This window comes from Tenrec ecaudatus, chromosome 7 (genome assembly GCF_050624435.1).
Source record: "Tenrec ecaudatus isolate mTenEca1 chromosome 7, mTenEca1.hap1, whole genome shotgun sequence".
NCBI lineage: Eukaryota > Metazoa > Chordata > Mammalia > Afrosoricida > Tenrecidae > Tenrec > Tenrec ecaudatus.
Window position 1 is genome coordinate 98,830,166 of NC_134536.1, and position 20,904 is coordinate 98,851,069.

Genomic DNA, 20,904 nt, shown 5'->3' on the forward strand with positions numbered 1-20,904 from the left:
AGTTTGCTCAAAAATATCATTAAATTTACATCTTAATTGTAGTGTTGGAGTTGTTCTTCACTTACACTAAGGCTCTTTGCTACAGTGAAGGGTTACATAGAGGGCTGCCAGCTTGACTTTATTAACATATTTATCCCATTGCATTATGGGTGCTAAACTTGGGAAAGATGTGAAAGCATAGTTGTAACTAAATTAAAATAATAAGAGCTTTCTTTTGCCGCTGGTTATTCCATTTCATTTTATTATATGAACGCAGCCAAATCCACATACCATATACAGGAATAGGATATGATGGTAAATGCAGGGAGTGGAAAGCCCAGAAAGAGAGCCAGGCAATGGCTTTTGAGGCTGCTGTTATTCTAATCTGTTTTCCTCTAGGGAGAGGAGGTGGTAAGAGCAGACCTTGAAGGAATGCCTCTTTCATCCAAAGACATGGAGTCAGCCTGCATTCTGTAGATTGGAAAATTTATAGATTAACTTAAGTATACTGTAGCTTTCAATTCAAAAAGAAAAAAAATCCCTGTATTCAACGTGGTATACATCCATTCCTTGCGTGAATCTGTTTCCTAGTGCTTTTTTTGAAACACAGCCAATGATCAGAAATTCCCCTGTTGCTGGAAGCAAGATTTATTAGCATTGGCATCAGGGAAGCTCATGGTTGGCTGTAGAACTGAATGCAATAGAATCACAAAGACAGAGTTTATTACTATTTCAGATATAAACTTCAGAGAAACCGGAGCCCTAGCCGCTAGGTTTGATTTGCATCTTTTTTCTTTTATTTGTTGTTCTTAAAGGCGATAGGCCTGCTGTAGCTGCTTAAACACAGCCGACCAGTCCATGTAAATGCACTTTAAGTCTTGAGTGAACTTTTGGTTGTCACTGTTACTATTCAGAAACTTTCTCTTTTTTAAAAATCTCTCGATGAATGAGACCACTTTTACTTTGACTTATCTCAAATGAATGGAAATTTCAATTCGGGAATACTAAGGTTCTGTTTTTCCTTTGTCTTTGTATATTTTTGAGTGTTGGTTTTTCGACGATGGAAACTATGACTTTTCAGAATTTTCTTTGTTTCAGTTGCTATAGCAACCGGACAACATCCTTGGCATGAATGGTTTTCTACAGATCAAACTGAGCTCCCTCCGTTGACATTCTGTTACGCTGAGGTTTCTTCACAGCTTTCTGTATGACGTTGAGTAATGTGGTAGCTTCCCACGATGCACAAACAAGGCCTCTGTATCTTCTTAGGTTTACTGCTGATTCAGAACTTGAAAATTCATGCCTGGCAACTCTGATATTTCCAGGGAACCCTTAGCACAGTTATCAAACACACACTCATCTAGCTCCTCCTCTGCAAGGTCATCCCTCACTGGAATAGCATCTAAATCAAATTCAAGAGGGAATAACTACCGAGGAGACTTTTTGTGCTCAGTCGAACTTTGAAGTTGGAGGCTAATTTCCTTGCTGAAGAGGGGTTCACGGACTGTGCATTGGTTAAAGGAGCTAAACGAACTTATCAATAGGGAATTTTGTCCTGCAGACGGGCGCCTCTGCCTCAGTGGTTGCAACTCAAGTGTGTTTGAACGGAACATTATGCAGAAGAGCGGCTCTTCTGTATTCTGCAGTGGAAAGTTGGAAGGCTTTTGAGCTGAGCTCTAACGGAAAATACAAATTGATTTAGAAGAGGGTTTACATTACGTTTTCAATTTAACGTCTATTTTTGAAAGTGGTATGTGAAACTGAACGAAAGCTGGCTGGAACCATCTATAAGATGAAGCAGTTTCATTTCATTATGATTAATTTTTCAGTTATCATTATTGGCTAATTCATGGTATAATTATATTTGAATTGGATGATAATTTGATTTTCATAAAGCAAGTGGAAAAGTGCTAAGGAAACATAAGAAAGTTACTTAAATGGGGCATTAGCTCTTTGGCCTGGCATGTGGAAAAAGGCAGAGTAGGAGCCTACCTCTCACGTATGTTCAGATCATGAAAAGGACACCTGTCTACATGACTTCTCACAGCAGCAGCGCCGAGACACATGCAAGCAGGACTCAGGCAGATGCCTTTGAATGTATCTGGACATGTTTTAAAATCAGGACAAAGGTGCAGAGTGCCAACACTTGAAACACGACAGGATTTTGTATGTTCAAACTTATGGCAGAAGTGCGTGGATTGTTTATATCTAGGCTGGTTCTAAATGGGAGAGAATAGGTTTATGAGAAAGCCTTGAAACCTAGTCAAAGAAGTAAAAGTGCAGACATACCTTCATTAACAAAAATGGCTTGTTGGAAACAAGTAAGTGCCAGAGGTGCTACCACCAGAGACCAAAGTGATACAGAAAGCAGGGGCCTCGAGGCCAGAACTGCGGAAAACAGAGGCCGGGAAGCTACATATTATGTGAAAGCAATGCCACTTATGAAAAGAAAAGAAAGAAATACCTCATTTTGGGACCCAGGGAGGGAAGGAAATCAGGGAGGCAGGAGTGCTGTCCCTGCAGCAGAGGTGGATCCAGGTGAAGGGAGAGATGGTGACGAAGTGGCCAAAGGTCTACTGGTGTGGGTTTCTGTCCACTGCCCCTGTTCCGATGGCTCTACTTTGAGAGGAATGCTCCGTGTTCCTGGAGAAGGACTGCAGACTGATTTTCTGACAGTTTTCCTCCATCTCCTTCCTTCTTTCCTCCTTCATTCTAGGGAATCTAGAAAGGACCTGTCTCCCAAACCCAATCTAAGCAACCCAAATCAGACCCAAACAAGTAAAGTATCTCTCCCTTCAGTTACCGATGCCAGAATTTCCTTAGATTGAGGACTAAACTGTTCAATACATTAAGACCAAGCAAGTTCCTGGCTGGGTACCACTTTGATGGATGTCATTAACAGGAAAATGTGATCAACTAAGGAGCATGTTTTGATAACCACTTCAGGTCTAGGCAGAAAGGAGGGGAGGAGAGAGTGACACCCTCCATTTTGTGCGATGGAATGGGAAGGGGGTGACAGTAAATGTACTGAGATCATTCAGCTACCTAAAGGGGCCTTATGCCCATACATTTCACAAACCATTAAACACTCCTGTAGAACGTCATCGTGTCCCATGACTCTGAGCAGTTTGGCTTCCACCACACCCCTACCTGTGCTAGCACTCCCATTTCAAAGCTCCCGGATGCATGAGTGTTTTTCCTACGCTGACAGGTATGCTTTCCAATCAACCACTTCATTAAACTTCAGAGAGAAGCAGCAGGCAAAAGGAAAGAGAAAGATAGGGAGCAAAGAGTGAAGCACTAAAATCTCTGTGAAGATTGAAACCAGAGACACTGATTTCACTGCTTTGGACAGAAGCCAGGTGCTGGTTTTTCAAGTGGTTCTCTGTTTCTGATCAGGCTTAGTCTAGTTAGTCTGCTGCTGAGGGATTAAGGGACCCAGGAAGCGATGAGGTCTTGCTGATGATCAATTCAGTCGGTTGCACACCTTGCACCAAGACCAACTTGGTTGTTTTCTGACCCTTTTCTTGCCAACTATATCACAGGGTGCAATCCAATTGCTTCATTTGTTTGTAATCTATGATTTGGCCAAGCACAGATTCCAGTTGGAAAAAGTTGAAGGGTTCAAAGTATAATGCGTTTTCTTGTCGTGAGCACTTCATACTGCCAGCATTCTTGAGTATAATGCAGCAGAGTCCTCAACCCTCCTGATTTTTGAAAACAAACAAGTTTTAACAGCATGCTTAACAAAAGTACAAGCTTAATATTTAGGAATATTCTTACCTGATGGACATGTGCAAAGCTAGTATGAAGCAGTTTATGTTTTACTCCTGTCTTCTGAATTGAGATGTCTTTCTCTTCTCTCTGAATTCCAGCTTTTGTAGTGCCAGGACTTGGAAATGATGTCTCCTTTTATGCAACCATAGGCAGAAGCTTAATTTCAGATGATTTTCCCTTCCTGTAATTGATAACATTTCCAATGTGTAGTCAAATGAGTGTTGCCATGCTATCAATGGGAATTTAGGAATATTTTAGTTAATGTGTCTTTTGCATCATATATATTATATATCTTATAGAAAAGTATTTTAAAGTATATTTTAAGGACATCGACCGACCTTTGCTAAGGTCGGTTTTGCCATTCTACCCGTTTTTCCTTCTAGCTTTATACATGAGAAGGTGGCACTGGTTGCTTAGGGCGCCTGGAGGAAACATGTCTAGTGGTCCAGGCGTCTTTTGTTTGCAGCCCAGAACTGTCTCTGTGAATGTAGTTTTGCTTCCACCATAATTATTTTCATATTCTTTTTCTCACAGTGAAATCATTAGCCCGTGTTTATGAGACTGATGTCTGTTGTCATGGAAATAAACAATGTCACAACTTCAGCACTGTGGAAAGTAGGGAGAAAAAATAGGCTAAGAGGCACAACCTTTAGCAAAGTTAAAGATGGACATTATTATATTTGCAAATTACCCCAGTGTTACTTGAAAGCGAATGCCTACATTTTACTTTTGTCTTACACTTTCTTTGACATGTCCATAATGAGTATTTAGTTCATTTTAATTTAAAGTTACTTTCCAGTGTGATCATTTCAGTGATTTAGGAAATTGAAGGGAAGAGACATATGGAAAATGATACACACCGAAGCAAAATGTGTGTTGCATTTAAGAGTTAGAGGCCAGTTGTTGGGATATCAACTAACAAAGCACCAACAAAAATAGAAAGCACAGAAACCAAACCAAACCAACCAAAAGTCTGAAATGCACTGTTAAATTCATGTAAATAATGAAAGCATAAAGCTGTAAATGTGGCCATTTAAGTAGAAAATATGGAGTTTAAAAAAAAAACCCAAAAGACTTTTAAATGAGAATAAGCTTCAAGTACTGAGAGAAAAAAGTCAATATGTTCTTGAAAATAAGTATTCTTGGTTGCAGTGAAATATGTAACTAATTTCCTTCCAGAGATGAGATGTCCTGTCAGCAGTTAAAGTTATTTATAATGGACTTAGAATTTTCCATTGGGGTTGGGGTCTGGTAGAATGCCCAGCTCCTGTTTTATTTATTTTTCCACCTCTAAATTTAACCATATATATACTAGGTTTTAGTACACTCAGATTGCTTTTCATCCATTATTATTTTTACTTTTTGTACTAAAATGTAATATTGTTTAATTATGTGTAGTTTGAAGATACTCATTTTTACTCTTTAGCTCAAGTAAAATAATAACAGTCCTCCGAAGTTTTGTAGGAGCATTGGGTATCATTTGCTTGGGTATACAACCACTAAGTGGTAAAATATATGTTGTGAAAGAAGATACATTTATGTCATACTCTATCATAAACCCTACTTAAAGTTGACAATATAAAGTGACCTGCGTGTTTATCTTGCATTTACAATATGGAAAGTAAGGGTTTATTGGAATACATCTGTGTCTCCTATTAAGTTGAGGTTCCATATTTTTCCATTTTAGAAGATGAAAGAGCCAAATTTTAGTAGCAGTTTTTTTTGATCAACTAAAAAACACGTGGTATGTTTATTTTGATGACTAATCACTCTCAAGCTTTCCAAATGAATGGATGGCTTTTAGTTTCAATAAGCAATGTTGCAAGTTTTCACTAGGCCTCTTTAATTGTAGGTGCAAATAAAAGTTCTCATTGAAAAGTTATTGTTGGGATTAAGGTTTACATGTGATAGAGTTTTGCAGTTATTGTAAATAGCAAATTGAGGTGGAATGTAAATTAATTAGAGAAGAAAAATTATGCTAAAGAAATAAAAATCCTCATAAATAATGGGTGATGTTATAAGAAGACTGAAATGTGGTAAAACTTTGGGATTTAGATGTATTTTCCCCTCCTCAGTAAATACTGTCTTAGGTCTGTATTCTTTTAAAAATTGGAATGTTGTTGCAGTGGTGAAAGATTTTGGAATTTTCTGTGGAAAAGAATGGTAAGCAGGAATTAGATATCATTGTAATGTATACGTATCAACCTGAAAGCATAGAGTAGCTCACAAAAAATAAGTGGTCTACAAATGGGAAGTTATAAATATGTTGTTTGAATATAGTAAGTCAAGTTGTTATCAGAATGAACAAAAATTTACCTATCAGTTAGACCATTGATTCCATTCTCATTATATTCTAGAACGAGGTTCACCTCAAGATTTAATCACTAAAGACATCACTGACACATCCGTTGGGGCTTACTGGACATCAGCACCAGGAATGGTTCGTGGTTACAGGGTCTCGTGGAAATCGCTGTACGATGATATTGATACTGGAGAGAAGAATCTTCCTGGAGATTCAATTCACACTATGATAGAAAACCTTCAGCCAGAGACCAAATACAAAATTTCTGTGTTTGCGACTTACACTAGTGGAGAAGGAGACCCTGTGACTGGAGAAGCCACAACTGAAAGTAGGTAACCTCGTGGATATATACTGGGGATTGCACCGCCACTACATGCTACCTAATGGCTGTCAGTCAGCTCAAGTGACAAAGTGCATGCAGTTCATCCACTTGCATTTGCCGGCTTTGTGTGACAAATGAGGATTGAACAATTAGGAACTTTAAAGAGCTCTGTTTAAGTTTAGGATATCCAAAATTCACATCACGTTTTGAAATAATGAATTCCATTTCAACTCTTTTATTCCCCCTCCCCCCCTTTTTTGGTGGAATGATACAGGAGAGCCAACTAGTGAAAAGAACAGGTCTCAAAGAGACCATTTATCCTGCTTCGAGCCTCAGTTTCCTAATCTGCAAAATGGTGATAACTAAAGCTCGTCTTTTTGAGCTGGTGTGAGGGTTAAATGAGATACAGTGAATAAACTATCCAGAATAAGACCCCGCCTCTTAGAGCTCATTAATAAGTGAGTGGTTGTTTGGGACAAAAATGATTATGTGCATAAGAGTCATTCTATTTTTTTTCAAACCTCTGTATCTGATAAGATTAAATCAGAAGCATAGTTAATTTTCTGGTGTTTCAGATTTACCTCAGTTTGATTTATATTCTTTCTTTTGGATAATTACAAACAGCTTTTCATCATTTATCACCACTTGGCTAATGAAAAGTATGTCAGAATTGCTTAATCTTCTGTTCTAAAAGGTTACTTGCTAAGCAGGAATTACTGAGAATTTATAAGAGAAAACTTTATTCATTTTCTTTTGGGAAGGATTTTAGAAAAAAAAACAACAGGAAATAGCACACGAGTAAAAATAGGGCAGTCCTGCACTGCCTTTCATTAGGAGGCTGAACACTAATTGCCACTGAGTTGACCCTGCGAGGCTGCAATAGAATTGCCCCTTGGGTTTCTGAGACCACATATCTTTACAGGAGCAGAGAGCATCATCTCCCTCCTGTGGGGCTTCTGGCAGGTTTGAACTGATGACCTTCTGGTTAGCAGCCCAAAACATAAGCTATGATGCCACAGCATGAAGTGGGGGGAAATGGAAGATTGTTTTCTGGCAAAGGAGGAGCGGAAAGTGGCAAGCACAGCTTTAAATATGTCCTGTAGTTTGATTTCAAGATCCCTTTGAACTAAAATTATTTTGGCTGATTTATCTGGAGAATTTATTTTTTCATAGCTGGCAAATCAGTTGCATATAAACTTATATGTGTAGAGAAATTAACTCGAGTAAAAGAATTTCATCTCCTGGCAACCCTGCATGTGCTGAGTAGACAGGACGACACTCCATCGGGTTTTCAAGGCTTTGGCTTTTGGGAAGTAAGTTAAATCAAATGAACCCAAGCCCACTGAGTCCATTCAAACTCACAGTGACCCTATATCGACTTTCCAAGACAGCCTCTTCTATCTCCTGTAGAGCAGCGAGTGGGTTTGAACCAGTAGCCTTGAAGGCTAGCAGTCCAACACTTAACTGACAATGCCACTAGGGAAAATAGCTTAGCCTTTTTTTTCCTGAGATAGTGGGTTAGAATAGTCAACCTTTCAGCTAGTCCTCATGCCCTTCCTGAAGTACTGACCTTCCCACAAATTCCTCAACTATTTCTAGGAAATTGATGTTTTTGTAAAGATATTATTTCCCAGGCCTTCACATGATTGATTTCCATGATAGTAACATGCAATTTTTCATCTGTAATATATTGGCTAATATAATTTAGGAACTTCTCTAGTTAAGACTTCTGCATTTATGGGAGAAATGGTTGTATAGAGAGGCTATTTTTGTAAATTTAGTTTGTAGCACACATAGGGAATTTATTTCATAGGAGTAAAGTTAAAATTTAAGCTACAGAGAAATTATATATGCTTTTCAAACAATTCCTCTCAAATGAATCTTCAGATTATTGTTTGGGATTGAAAGTTTCCACAGTGAATGTGTTTTAGCCATAACCAAATTTATCAGCAGAAAACTTAAATTTGTATCTTTTAGAATGCTTAGTTTCTAAGATATTTTCACATACTTTTTTTGCTGATGGATTGAATGAAAAGTTAATGGACAGAAAAGCTTCTTTTGAAGTAGGAGCAGGCTTGCCAAAATGTTCATTTAAAATAATAGTGTGGAACTTTTGAAACTTCTAAAAACGATGAAAAGACATGCCCCCTGTTTTCCCTGTCCTCGTACCATCTTGGTTGCGTTTTACTCTGTGGCACTGTGGCAAGTAAAGAGGCTCAGAAGGCACTTTCAGCAACCTGGGTCAACTCTGGTATTTAGGTGGTGCCTGAACCCTAAGGTGTGTATAGCTCAGCAGAGTTAATAGTCCAAGGGTTATGCTCTTACATTTTCTCCTAAGTTTCCAAGGAAACATTTTGGAAATATTTTCAGAATTGCTTTCACTTGAAATGCAGGGACATGGAATGTTGAGTGTTGAGATGATGAAAACCAGGAATGGTGCCAGAAAGCCAGCAGTTGGGAAACTTTCTATCCCCTTTGAGTTATGACAGTGGCCGTAGCAGTGGTACAATGGGCATTTGAAAGTATCTTGTGAGAATTCCTAACCCCTGAGAATTACTTCTCATGTGGAAAGGCGTGATGATATTTTATGGTATGTGGCATACCTGTCAATGAAGTGAGAAATCTTGCTTTGTAGCTCTTTGTGAGGCTTTTTGTTGTGTTTGTTTTCTTGCTGATGTCCAATTTCCCATTAAATTTAGATATAAATATTTCTAGAAAGTAATAAACTTGGCTGAGAACTTCCTGAGTTTCTTTAAACATTAAACTAAAAAAATTGTTCAGCCACCACTGAAATTTTACATCTGGTACATAGAAACATAATTTGTCTACATCTTGGATATTTTGACTGATTTTGTCATCCTTATCTTGTCTCCTAGACATAATGTGTCTTTAGAACTTGGGTTGCTTTTTAGACTTTCTTTTCATCACTGGTCTTAAGCCATTTGGTGATGATAGGCCTCAAGGTAGCTTTTTCCTGTTTGCTGTGGTTGGAACTCTGAGCTTCTTTGATCTGTGGATTTCTAGTTCTATAAAATTTAAAACATTATGTTGTGCTTCTCATCCGTCCTTTCAGTAGCTCTAACTACACGTATCCCAGTCTCCTGGAATTACCATATCACTCACTGACGCTCCGTTTATCATGATTGCTTTCTCAGTTTTTCTTCTCTTTGTCCTTGATTTTGGGTTGTTTCAATTGTTATAGAAACAAGTTCACAAATCATTTTTCTGCTGCTAACTCTCTGCATTAAGACTTTATTTTCACTGCTGAAATTTGTCTGGGTCTTTTGGTATATGCTCCCTGTTCCTACGTTACATGCTGAATCTTCTGCTTTCTTTATTGTATGGAATATAGTTAGAATGACTCCTTTCATACCCCTTTAGACTAATCAGAAGAGTATAGTTTCTAGTTTTCTTTCTTTTGATTGATTTTTCTTCTCAGGATGGGTAATATATTTTCCACTGTATGACTGATACTATGAATTTTATAGATGGTGGAAGATATTGTGAATAGAATTTTATTGAGTGTTAGATGTTTTTATATTCCTGTATATCTTCTTGAGTGTTGTTCCAGGATGCAGTTCAGTGACTTGTTTTGAAGCTCTGACAGGCGAGACCAGGACAATCTTCAGTGCAGCGCTCATTCTGTCCTGTTTCTGAGGGAATCCCCTCAGGAGTGTTCTCAGTGATGCCCTGAGATTTATCAGGCTTTCCACTTCGACTTGGGACAATGCTTTCCCCCCTGTGAGTTGCAGAAACTATTCCCTGTGCTCCTTTCATGAGATTCTGCCCTCGATCTAGTTTCTTCACACATATACACTGAGTGATACTTAGCTGCAGACATCAGAACAATTTTGGAGGTTTTCTCTGTGACTCTCTCTCCTCTTCTAACGCTAATTTCCTTGCAAACCTTGACTTCAGTGCACCATCTCCTTCACCCAGGGGAGCACCAGGCTCTATCTGGTTTCCTATTACTTGGCTGGGGCCTGAACACTCCGCAATTAGACTGGGGCAATCGTCGGACTCACATCATTGGCCTCTCATTGTCCTGTGCTGCTTGAGGTCCGCCTTCATTATTTAGTGCCCCTACAAGGATCCCAAGGGGTGCAGTGGTTAGTTTCTGGGCCAACAACAGTAAGGTCAGAGATTCAAACCTGGCAGCCACTCGGCTCGATGAAGCTGTTTGTACCCAGATGGCTTATGGTCCCGGAACCCCTCTAGGAAAGCAGCCTATCGTCAATGGGTTTCTTTGATATCACAGAAATACAACAAGTAATTTTAGCAAACAGAACATGATTTTCTCAGTTTAGGGAGCTAGAAATTCAAACTCAAGGTCCTGACTCTAACGGTCCCTTTTTCTCTCTGTCAGCTCAGGAGGAAGGGCCTTGTCTCGTGTGAGCTCTTGCTTCTGGGCCATCTTCAATTGACTTGTCATCTCTTTCCCCCATCTCTCCTTATAGCCTTTGTTTATTCTCTCTCTTAAAAAAATTAATCAATTTTTATTAATAATTTGTATTGGGGGCTTTTACAGATCTTATGACCATCCATAATTCAAATGTATAAAACACACTTGTACATATGTTGCCATCATCATTTCCAAAACATTTTCTTTCTACTTGAGCCCTTGGTATCAGCTCCTCTTTTTTCCCTCTCCCCCACTAACCCTCCCACCATCCTGACTCCTTGATCAATTATATATATATATTTTTTCATATCTTACACCGTCAATTATCTCCCTTTAACCACATTTCTATTATTTGTCCCCCTCTGGGTGTTTATATTTCCCCCTGTTATCGGTTTCCCCTTTCTCCCCACCAACCCCCACCCTCATGATATCACTACTCCCACTACTGTTCCTGTGGGGTTTGTCTGTCTTGGATATCATGTGTTGAGAGCTCTTATCTGTACCAATGTGCATACTCCAGTCTCGCAGGATATTTTAGGTAGAACAGGGTCATGATAATGGGGAGGAGGGGAGAAAGCATTAAAGAACTAGAATAATGTTATGTGGTTCACTGGTGCTATACTACATCCTGGCTGACTTGTCTCGCTATTGTGACCCTTCTGTGAAGGGATGTCCACTTATCTACAGATGGGCTTTGGGCCTCCACTCTGATTCCCCTCACTTGCATCCATATAATTGTTTATTTTGGGATCTTTTGATACCTGATAGCTGATCCTATCAACACCTCGTGATCACATAGGTTGATGTACTTCTTCCATGTGGGCTTACTTGCTTCCCTGCTAGATGGCTGGTTGTTTAACTTCAAGCCATTAAGATCCCAGGTGCCACATCTTTTGATAGCCAGGCTCCATCAGCTTTCTTCACATTTGCATATGCACCCATTTTGTCTTCAGCATTTGTCTGAAAGGTGAGTATTATAGAGTGCCAGTTTATTAGAACCAGGTGTTCTTGTGTTTAGGGATGCCTTGAATAGAGGCCCAAAGTCCGTCTGTTATCTTAATACTTAACATATAAATATATAGATTTAGATCTATAACCCTATCATTATAAGTTAATATATTTACATATATACATGCCTATATTTATATGTCTACAATAGCTTTTGCTTCCTAGTTCTTTCCTCTATTTTCTTTTACTTTCCTCCTGGCCCACAATCATGTTCGCCCTTCATTTGGCTCTCAGTAATTCCTCTGGGCGACATTGCACTTGATCAAATCCCACTAGGCATTCTACACCCTCCTTGCCATTAATTTTAGATCCCTTTTTGTTCCCTTGTCCTGAGTTTGTTGACTCCACCCTCCCTTTCCTATACCTCCTCCTCTCCCATGGCCCCTCAGAAACATTTAATCCCTTTTACTTCTCAAAAGGAAGTGATTCAAGAACTACCCTAACCTGATCTTAAAAACCCAACAAAGACAACCCATTCCCACATGGTATTATAACCACAGACATAGAAAACACAACGCATATTTTTGCATAATATAATTCAATCTGTAATTATGTCCCATGTCTTCAAAAATGTCATTTCTTATATTTGCCTGGTTTTTAGTTGTGTTAGATGGGCTTTACTCATTATTTCAAAGCTAGAAAAGACTCTTTGCAATGTTTCCCTCAGCTTTGTTAACTTTCTATAGAGAAATTCTTCTGACCTTTCGAATGCTAAGGTTATTGAACTGAATGCAATGGCCCTGCTTATAAACACTGGTCATACTTAAAATGAAGGGTGTCGTTGGCAATTTGTGGACATCTAGCAAACTGTGTGTGATATTTTATAGTCCTTCCCCAAATTCTCAGTATTAAAAGTATGTCAATTTTTCTTAAAAATCTTGGAGGTATTTTTATGTCTCGGTTTTCTGTTTCTTCCTCGTTATTGATTTACATGTCCATGGTGGTGGCAAGGAATAGCATTAGCCCCAGTTTCTCTGGTTAGTCATTTATGGATTGCAGTTTTTTTATGGTTTTTTTTTTTTTTTGCAAAGATCTAATTAAAATTTCCAGCCTCACATTTGGAGCTTTTAGTATTTCACACAGTATGACTGGTGGAAGATTTATTTTACAGATGAAAATGTAATAAAATTCCTACAAGTTCAACTCTGGAAATGGATGTTTTCTAGAGTCTCTAGAATGCCAGCAAGAAATTCCTGCAGAACGAACTTCCATTTTTAGTTATTAGTCGATAAGGAGACAACATTTTTCTCAGATCTTACTGAGCTTGGGATTGACTTTATGAGAAATGACAATCGGGAGAACGGTGTGCATACTTAGGCAAGCGTGGATACAGATTTAACTCAGCCAGGTATATATTGTTGTCTTCCTTTTATCCCACAGTCTCCCAGGATTCCAAAACCTTGACAGTGGATGAAGAAACCGAAAACAAGATGCGAGTTACCTGGAAGCCAGCGCCTGGGAAAGTGGTGAACTACCGTGTTATGTACCGCCCCCGGGGCGGAGGGAGGCAGATAGTGGCTAAGGTTCCACCCACCATCACCTCCACCGTGTTAAAGCGACTTCAGCCCCAGACCACATATGACATCTCCGTGCTTCCAATTTACAAGACGGGGGAAGGAAAGCTTCGGCAAGGCTCGGGAACAACAGGTACCCAGTGACGACTTTGCCGAAAAGGGAGTACTGTGTCCAAGTGACATGTGGACATGCCTGCTTTATTCGAAAATGCTGAAAGCTGATTCTGTAATACATGAAGTCATAGTCAATAGACACAATTACTAATTACCATCTTATTTTTAACCAGTTCCATTCCTGGTAAGACAGATGTTACACATTCATTTTCTAATGCTAGTCTAACCATGAACTGTGAGAATTTGTCCTTGGGTGGGACAATTTTGTTGAGTCTGACATCTAGTGTTGAAAGACTTAATCTTTCTCATAAATAGACATTTTGAACTATTTTATTTGTACAAATGCTGTGCATATCACAGAGTTGTTTCTATTTAGATGAATGGTTATAAGGGCTGATAAGATGGTAAAAAGCTACCTGATAAAATGGTAAAAGCTAATCACTTGGATATTTTTTTCCTTAAATGAAAATATTTTTCTTTCTATCTTTATAGCTTCTCGATTTAAGTCACCCAGAAACCTCAAAACATCTGACTCAACCATGTCAAGCTTCCGGGTGACCTGGGAGCCTGCCCCTGGGGAAGTGAAAGGTTATAAAGTCACGTTCCACCCCACGGGGGATGACAGACGACTGGGGGAGCTAGTGGTCGGACCGTATGACAACACAGTAGTTTTGGAGGAACTTAGGTAGGAATGAATCATATTCTACTTGTGTTAAAGAAATGCATTGCTCATATGGAGTAGTCAGATTTACACAAGCGTTATTCATACGTCTCTTGGCGAGTGCAGTGTTTAAAATCAGCAGAAGTTTCTTTCCTCTGCTTGGTGAGTTTCAGGATAGAATTTAGGTATAACAGCAGAAATTAGGGATAAGTAAACTTTTTGTAATGCAATAACATTATTTTAAAATGATTGAAAATGGCCTCTTTTTAATAATCCTCTGAGTTAAAAGTTAACATGTATATTGCACACTTTCATGAAGAGCCTGCACCCAGTCAACTGTGTAGTAATATGGGTATTCTTAGATGTGACTTCCCCTTCAGGGTGAGGCATGGTAGTGACTTCATACTTGGTGCCAGTTGGTAAAGGAGGGTAAGAGTTAGTTGATTAAAGGTCTGACTTCAGCCTGTGCAGTAGAAAAGAATGAAGTTTGGGCTTGAAGAGTAACCTACATTCATTACTGCAGAAAGAATGACTGACTGTGTTCAACTGTTCAATCAACAATATTGAAATACTTGTAAATGCTTGACATGTTTTAATAGGGTTAAAACCCAAATTCATTGCCCTTGAATCAAATTCAACTCATAGGGACCCTGTAGGACAGACTAGAGCTGTCACCTAGTTATGAAGACTGTATGGAAGCGTCTTTCTCCTGTAGAGATATTCGTTGAACCTAAACCTTTTGCTGAGCAGACACATGCTAGCAGGGCTCCTTCCCAGAGGAGGGGCAGGGTTGTTGGGGATAAAGTTTGCTGTGCTTACTATGTGTCAGGCCTTGTGTTAGGTGCCTTATTAAGTTTCTTTACAAGGTATGTATGCATTAAGTTGGTAAAGCCCATTGGTTGGAAGCAGTAAGAGTAGAGAACTTGATGTCTCAGGGGCACCGCATCTGATAGTAAGGCAAGACAGAACATGGAGCTAGAACCCTGTAGTATTAAGTGGGATGCTTGGTGGCTAGTTTCCTTTCATGTCTTACATGGTAAGCACAGACCAGAATATGGTGGGAATGATATTCTTCTCGTAGCATGCTGGACTTCACAGTTCCCTCTGAGTGAGCTAGTGTAGCAAGACAAATGCCTTTACAAGAGCAAAAATGAGTCAACTGTGCCTACAAATGCTGTGCTTTAACATTGCAGGTCAGGTACCACCTATAAAGTAAATGTTTTTGGAATGTTTGATGGAGGAGAAAGTTCGCCACTTGTTGGACAAGAAATGACAACCCTTTCTGACACAACTGTAATGCCAATTTTATCATCTGGTAAGAAATTGAATTACATTCCCCTAGGAAAACTCAAGATTATGAAAGTACCGCAAATGTCAACTTTTAGGTTAGTTATACAATGAAGAGGGGTAACAAATATTAAAGTGAAGTTTATTTAAATTATGTACTGAAATCACAATTTTTTTTAAAGCACCCAGTCAAAAACATTTTTAACAATGATTTTCAGTTGTTTTGGGGTCAACATTGCTTTAGTTACATAGCACTTTAAATATAAAGATGAGTTTTTATTAAGGGCAGATAATAGGCACTTGATCTGTTTTTCATGACTAAAATATAGATCTGGAAAGTAACTGCAGAAATTATTTATTTGGGTCTGGTAAGGGGACTTAGATTACATAAATAAATGGGAGGCTGAGGCTGGAGATGCTAACTGCACTTAGATTTTCTGCTTTTGCCATGATTATGGCCTTGGTGTCCACATAGCTGGTTTCTCACATCCTTGGTGGAAGTGGGGAAGATCTGATAGAAACGAGTACATCTGGGTGAGGAGGGTCAGGCTTGAAAGATTTTGGTGCTTGCATAGAATTTGGGAATTTCAATGCTAATTTGGCATATGATACCCAAATGATAGACTTTTAGTAGAATGAATATCACAACTTTTGTTAAAAATGTTTTTGTTTTGTTTATGTAATATAAAGAACAGATACTGATAGAGCAAGGAGTGTTTTTTTTAAAGACAATTTTCCTGGGGCTCTTATAGCTCTTATAACAATCCACACACCAGTTGTATCAAGCACACTTGTACATATGTTGCCATCAGGATTTTCTAAACATTTATATTCTATTTGAGTCCTTAGTATCAGCTCCTCTTTTTACCCTCCCCCATCCCTCTCCCCCTCCTGACCCACAGGAAGTCTTAAGTTGGAAGATTGATAGCTTTAAAAAAGAGCATGTAGAACAATTCAAATAGCTAAAAGAATGAAATAGTCAAATCTTACTGTTTTGAATTACTGTTCCATTGTTTCTCCTATGATGATATTAACTAACTTGTATTTTTATTTTGTAGCTGTTCACTGAGGATATTGGGATTATTCTCTTTCCAAAGCACTCTAGCTTCGTATCAATGTTTGTGCTTCTCTCTACTTCTCCACTTGTGTCTTTGTTTTTCTGAATTGTGTTCCTTCTTTCTGGATTATTTTTAAATGTGCAAACTTCATTGTCTGTGCTTACTTGATTGTTATACATAGCAGATGATAAAGTAAAAAATTAATGTAATATATAATACTGTATCGGCTTTTAACAAAGCATCTTTACTTCAAAAAGTTTAACTTTAGGTCCATATATTTATATTGGTTTAGTTACTTAAAAATATTTATTATCCCATAAGACATTTTCTAGTTTTTATGTTTTAATCAGTCAATTTCATATTAGTTGGTTTATGACTATTTTGAATTATAGAAAAATGCAACATTTCATTTTTATCAATATTTGACTGAATTATTAATTTTAATATGGACAATTTTAATAATCTATTAAAATTAGTCAGGTTTTCCTTTATTATTATTATTATTTTTGTTTTTGAGCCCATCCTAACTTGTAATGATGGTTTAATTAAACTCTCCAGATTCTATGTCTGTTGCCAGGGAATAGAGCAAAGATGAAGGACGGATTTGGCACTGATAAAAACTATATGACTGCTGTTTGAGGTTGCTAAATCTTGTGGATATATTATCGGAATTTAGCTCTCGACATCCTTGAGCTACAGAACAAAAACCTAGCTAGAAACATTGAGAAGCATATTGAGGATGCAGGGGCCCTGGGGGATGGGGTGGGGTGGTGGCAGAGGTGTGGCTAGAAAGTAGCCCTGCCAACATTTCGCCGTTCCTCTGACATGTCTCATGATTGCCGTGTCAGGGATGGAGTGTCTCACCAGAGCTGAAGCAGACATTGTGTTGCTGGTGGACGGGTCCTGGAGCATTGGCCGGGCAAACTTTAGAACTGTGAGGAGTTTCATTTCTCGTATTGTGGAAGTCTTTGAGGTTGGCCCTAAAAGAGTACAAGTGGGTAAGTTCTGACAGTTTGAAGATATTCATCATGTCCATGATGACTGTGTCTTTCATGGATGCTAATGACAATGGTGTTACTTTAGCCCTTGCGCAGTATAGTGGAGACCCCAGAACGGAGTGGCAATTAAATGCTCACCGGGACAAGAAAAGCTTGCTGCAAGCCGTGGCCAACCTGCCATATAAGGGAGGCAACACCCTCACAGGTGAGGAGGGATGCACTGGTTGCTCATTTGGCTCTTGATTTTGGTCTGATCATGTGGCTGAGTGGAGATGTGACGGATCCTCTTCTTAAAAATCCCTCCAGGCATGGCTTTGAACTTCATTCGCCAACAAAGTTTTAAGACCCAAGCTGGCATGAGACCGCGAGCTCGCAAAATTGGTGTTCTCATTACTGATGGAAAATCCCAAGATGACGTAGAGGCACCCTCAAAGAAGCTCAGGGATGAAGGCGTGGAGCTATTTGCTGTGGGTAAGTGCTGAAACCTGTGGAGATATTTTTGTTGTTAAAAATATTATTCGAAGTATGAAGAACCCTTAACATATCCCCTATCACATAATTAATAAGTCAATATGCTAGGAAGTTAATTCCCTCTCTCTTTTCTACCTTGTAATGACATAAAAGTTCGTGGTTTCTTGCACAATAAGTGATGGGTTAAGAGGAGAAATGTGCAATTCATAGGACTCAGGAAAATTCCTCTTGTGATTTTCATAGCACCATGTTGATTTTTAATGTTGATTTTTTTTACTCTCCTGGAATAACCTTGAAAAGATAAATAAATAAACACACACACATATTAGGAAATTGGTGCTGGGAGCATTTAGGAATTCATTTAGAGTAACCTCCAGTTTATGTCTTTGTTATTTGTATTTTCTTAAGTAAAGACAAGTGGCACTCTATTATTGAGGAAACTAATACATAGGTTCCAGTTAATATAAAATAGAAATCTCAGGTTCACTCTTAAAATGATTTTTCCCTGATAATTGCTTTCATTTGTATATGTCATCTTTTAAGGTATTAAAAATGCTGATGAAGATGAGTTAAAGATGATTGCAACTGATCCTGATGACATCCACGCATATAATGTGGCTGATTTTGACTCACTCTCTAGGATTGTAGATGACCTCACCATTAACTTGTGTAACAGTGTCAAGGGCCCAGGTATGTTTAACTCAGTTTTACATCCAGGAAATAGCTGATATTTTGGACCAGATTTTCTTTTGTTTGTTTGTATAAGTGCGGAGGGAGTTTGGCCTGTGTGTTATAGAAAGTTTAGCAGCATCTGTGACTTGTGACTACTAGATTTCGATAGTGCTCCTTAAGTTGTAACAACTATACATATCTTCAGATGGTGATAAACTCCCTTGGTGGCTGGAGTAAAAATGCAGTTGGAGCCATTCCTGACTTATTTCTTGGGATAGCACCAAAGTATAAAATTACCTATAGCTTTGAAATACATTAAATTTACAGCTGCTTCACACACACACACACACACACACACACACTTGTGTATAAAAGAGTGTTTCAAAAATTTGTGAAAAATGCAATGAAACAATGATATTGGAATTCTCCACAAGCTTTGGAAGCCACCTTTCATAAATGTGCTGAGGTCTCTCTCTTCTGGTATATTTCTATTCTCTTGTAAAGTATCTCCTCTCTTGATAATCATGAAGGTGTCATTTTTTTATAAAATAGGTCACCGCTTGAAAAAGTTTCTCCAGTTAGAATCACAGAGGGATATTATGTCTGATTTTTTTTGCTTCAAGTACAGATGATGCAATTTGATACTTGAAACTTGCCATCCCTAAATAGAAAGAGAAATGACAATTTTAGATTTTGGATTCTTAGACAGTACATGGTCTTTCTTTGCCAGTGGAGAAATGGAGATTTAGAGAAGTTAAATTACTCAATCAGAGTCAGATTATTGAAGATGCTGTGGGGATCTTAGACAAATGCAGCTTTGGACAAGGAATTAAGATTTGATAAGACATTATAGAACTGGATTTTCAGTGAGCGGTGCTTTGGGCTTATTATCCATTGAGATCATAGGGAATAATATGGTAAGCACCAAAATGGAAGACTTTTGATAAAAAATGATGGTCTTTACTATATCAGAAAAATGCCTTTTAAGGACATTATATACTTAAAATACCTTTTATGTATATCATGGTACGGACTAGCTTTAAGTACACGTATGTTATGGTCAAGGCTGTCCTTAAATTACCGGTTTGTTAGGTTGTAGAATGAATCTGATTTAAGAAAAGTTGGACTAAGTGTAACATAATTTGGTAGAAATGGTTCAGGCGCCTTGAGTCGTGGGGATCCATTTGCCTAGCTCTTCCTTCCGAGGTTCCCCTCTCAGACTTTGGGAGAACACCAGGCTGACCTTTTCCTTAGAGAAAGAGACCAGCCAGGTAGCCAGCATTTGTAGGCTCTGGCTGTGCATTAGCTGAGAGAGTTGCAGCTTTATTGAGTTGGAGAGAACTTGGAGTATGAAGGAAAACACTTTTTATCCGCTCTCCCTTTTGTGTATTTATTTTTGTGTCAACTCCGTAACAGTTATATTCATACTAGTTCCCCAGACAGTAAAATTGCTCGATAATTTTGTAGGTTTGATTATGACCCAAATAAAATAAAGTTTTGGATACTAAGAATGGAAATGCTCTCCCCAGTGTTGGCTTACACACAAAGTAGACAAGAGCTCACATGAGAGTGAATTGGCATGCATATGTAGCCATTGGGCTGATTCCTTACTCTTTAAAGTATTATTTGGGACCTTTTTCTTTTCTTTTTTGAATAAAGCATGTTATTGGGGGCACTTACAGCTCTTATAACAATCCATACATCAATGGTATCAAGTGCATTTGTACATATGTTGCCATCATCATTTTCAAAACATTTTCTTTCTACTTGAGCCCTTGATATCAGCTCCTCTACTTCCCCTCTCTCCCCCATACTCTCACCCTCGCGAACCTTTGATAAATTATAAATTATTATTATTTTTATATTGTACAGCATTTGCTGTTTCCCTTCACCCACAGTTCTGCTGTTTGTCCCCCCCTCCCATGGGGGCAGTTATACATTGATCATTTTGATTGGTTCCCCCTCTCTCTTTCTTCTCCCCCAACCTTCCCCCTACCCTCATGGTATCACTACTCCCGTTACTGTTCTTGGGGTTTTTGCTGTCCTGGATTCCATGTGTCTAGAACTCTTATATGTACATGCTTTAGTCTAGCCTGATTTGTATGGTAGATCTGGGCCATGATAGCGGGCAGGAAGAACTGGTTGGTGCTATACTGCACCCTGGCTGACTCGTTCCTTCTTTGTGCCCCTTCTGTGAGGGGATGTCCAATTGTCTACGCATGCTCTTTGGGTCTCCACTCTGACCCACCTCATTCACATTGATATAGTTGTTTGTTTTGACTCTTCTGATGTCTGATATTTGATCCCTCCTGTCAACACCTCTTGATCACACTGGCTGG

The 20,904-nt window shown here is 38.7% G+C and overlaps 1 protein-coding gene across 2 annotated transcripts in view; it reads left to right on the forward strand.

Moving 5' to 3' along the window:
• The window catches only part of COL12A1 (collagen type XII alpha 1 chain), a 123,470-nt gene that overhangs the window by 32,248 nt on the left and 70,318 nt on the right, over positions 1-20,904 (forward strand). For both annotated transcript variants that reach the window (XM_075554887.1, XM_075554886.1), the window contains exons 14-21: positions 6,114-6,386; positions 13,171-13,437; positions 13,911-14,103; positions 15,273-15,394; positions 17,273-17,422; positions 17,508-17,627; positions 17,729-17,893; positions 18,437-18,583. In XM_075554887.1, the coding sequence (XP_075411002.1) occupies positions 6,114-6,386; positions 13,171-13,437; positions 13,911-14,103; positions 15,273-15,394; positions 17,273-17,422; positions 17,508-17,627; positions 17,729-17,893; positions 18,437-18,583 (1,437 nt within the window). The remainder of the gene's footprint in view (positions 1-6,113; positions 6,387-13,170; positions 13,438-13,910; positions 14,104-15,272; positions 15,395-17,272; positions 17,423-17,507; positions 17,628-17,728; positions 17,894-18,436; positions 18,584-20,904) is intronic.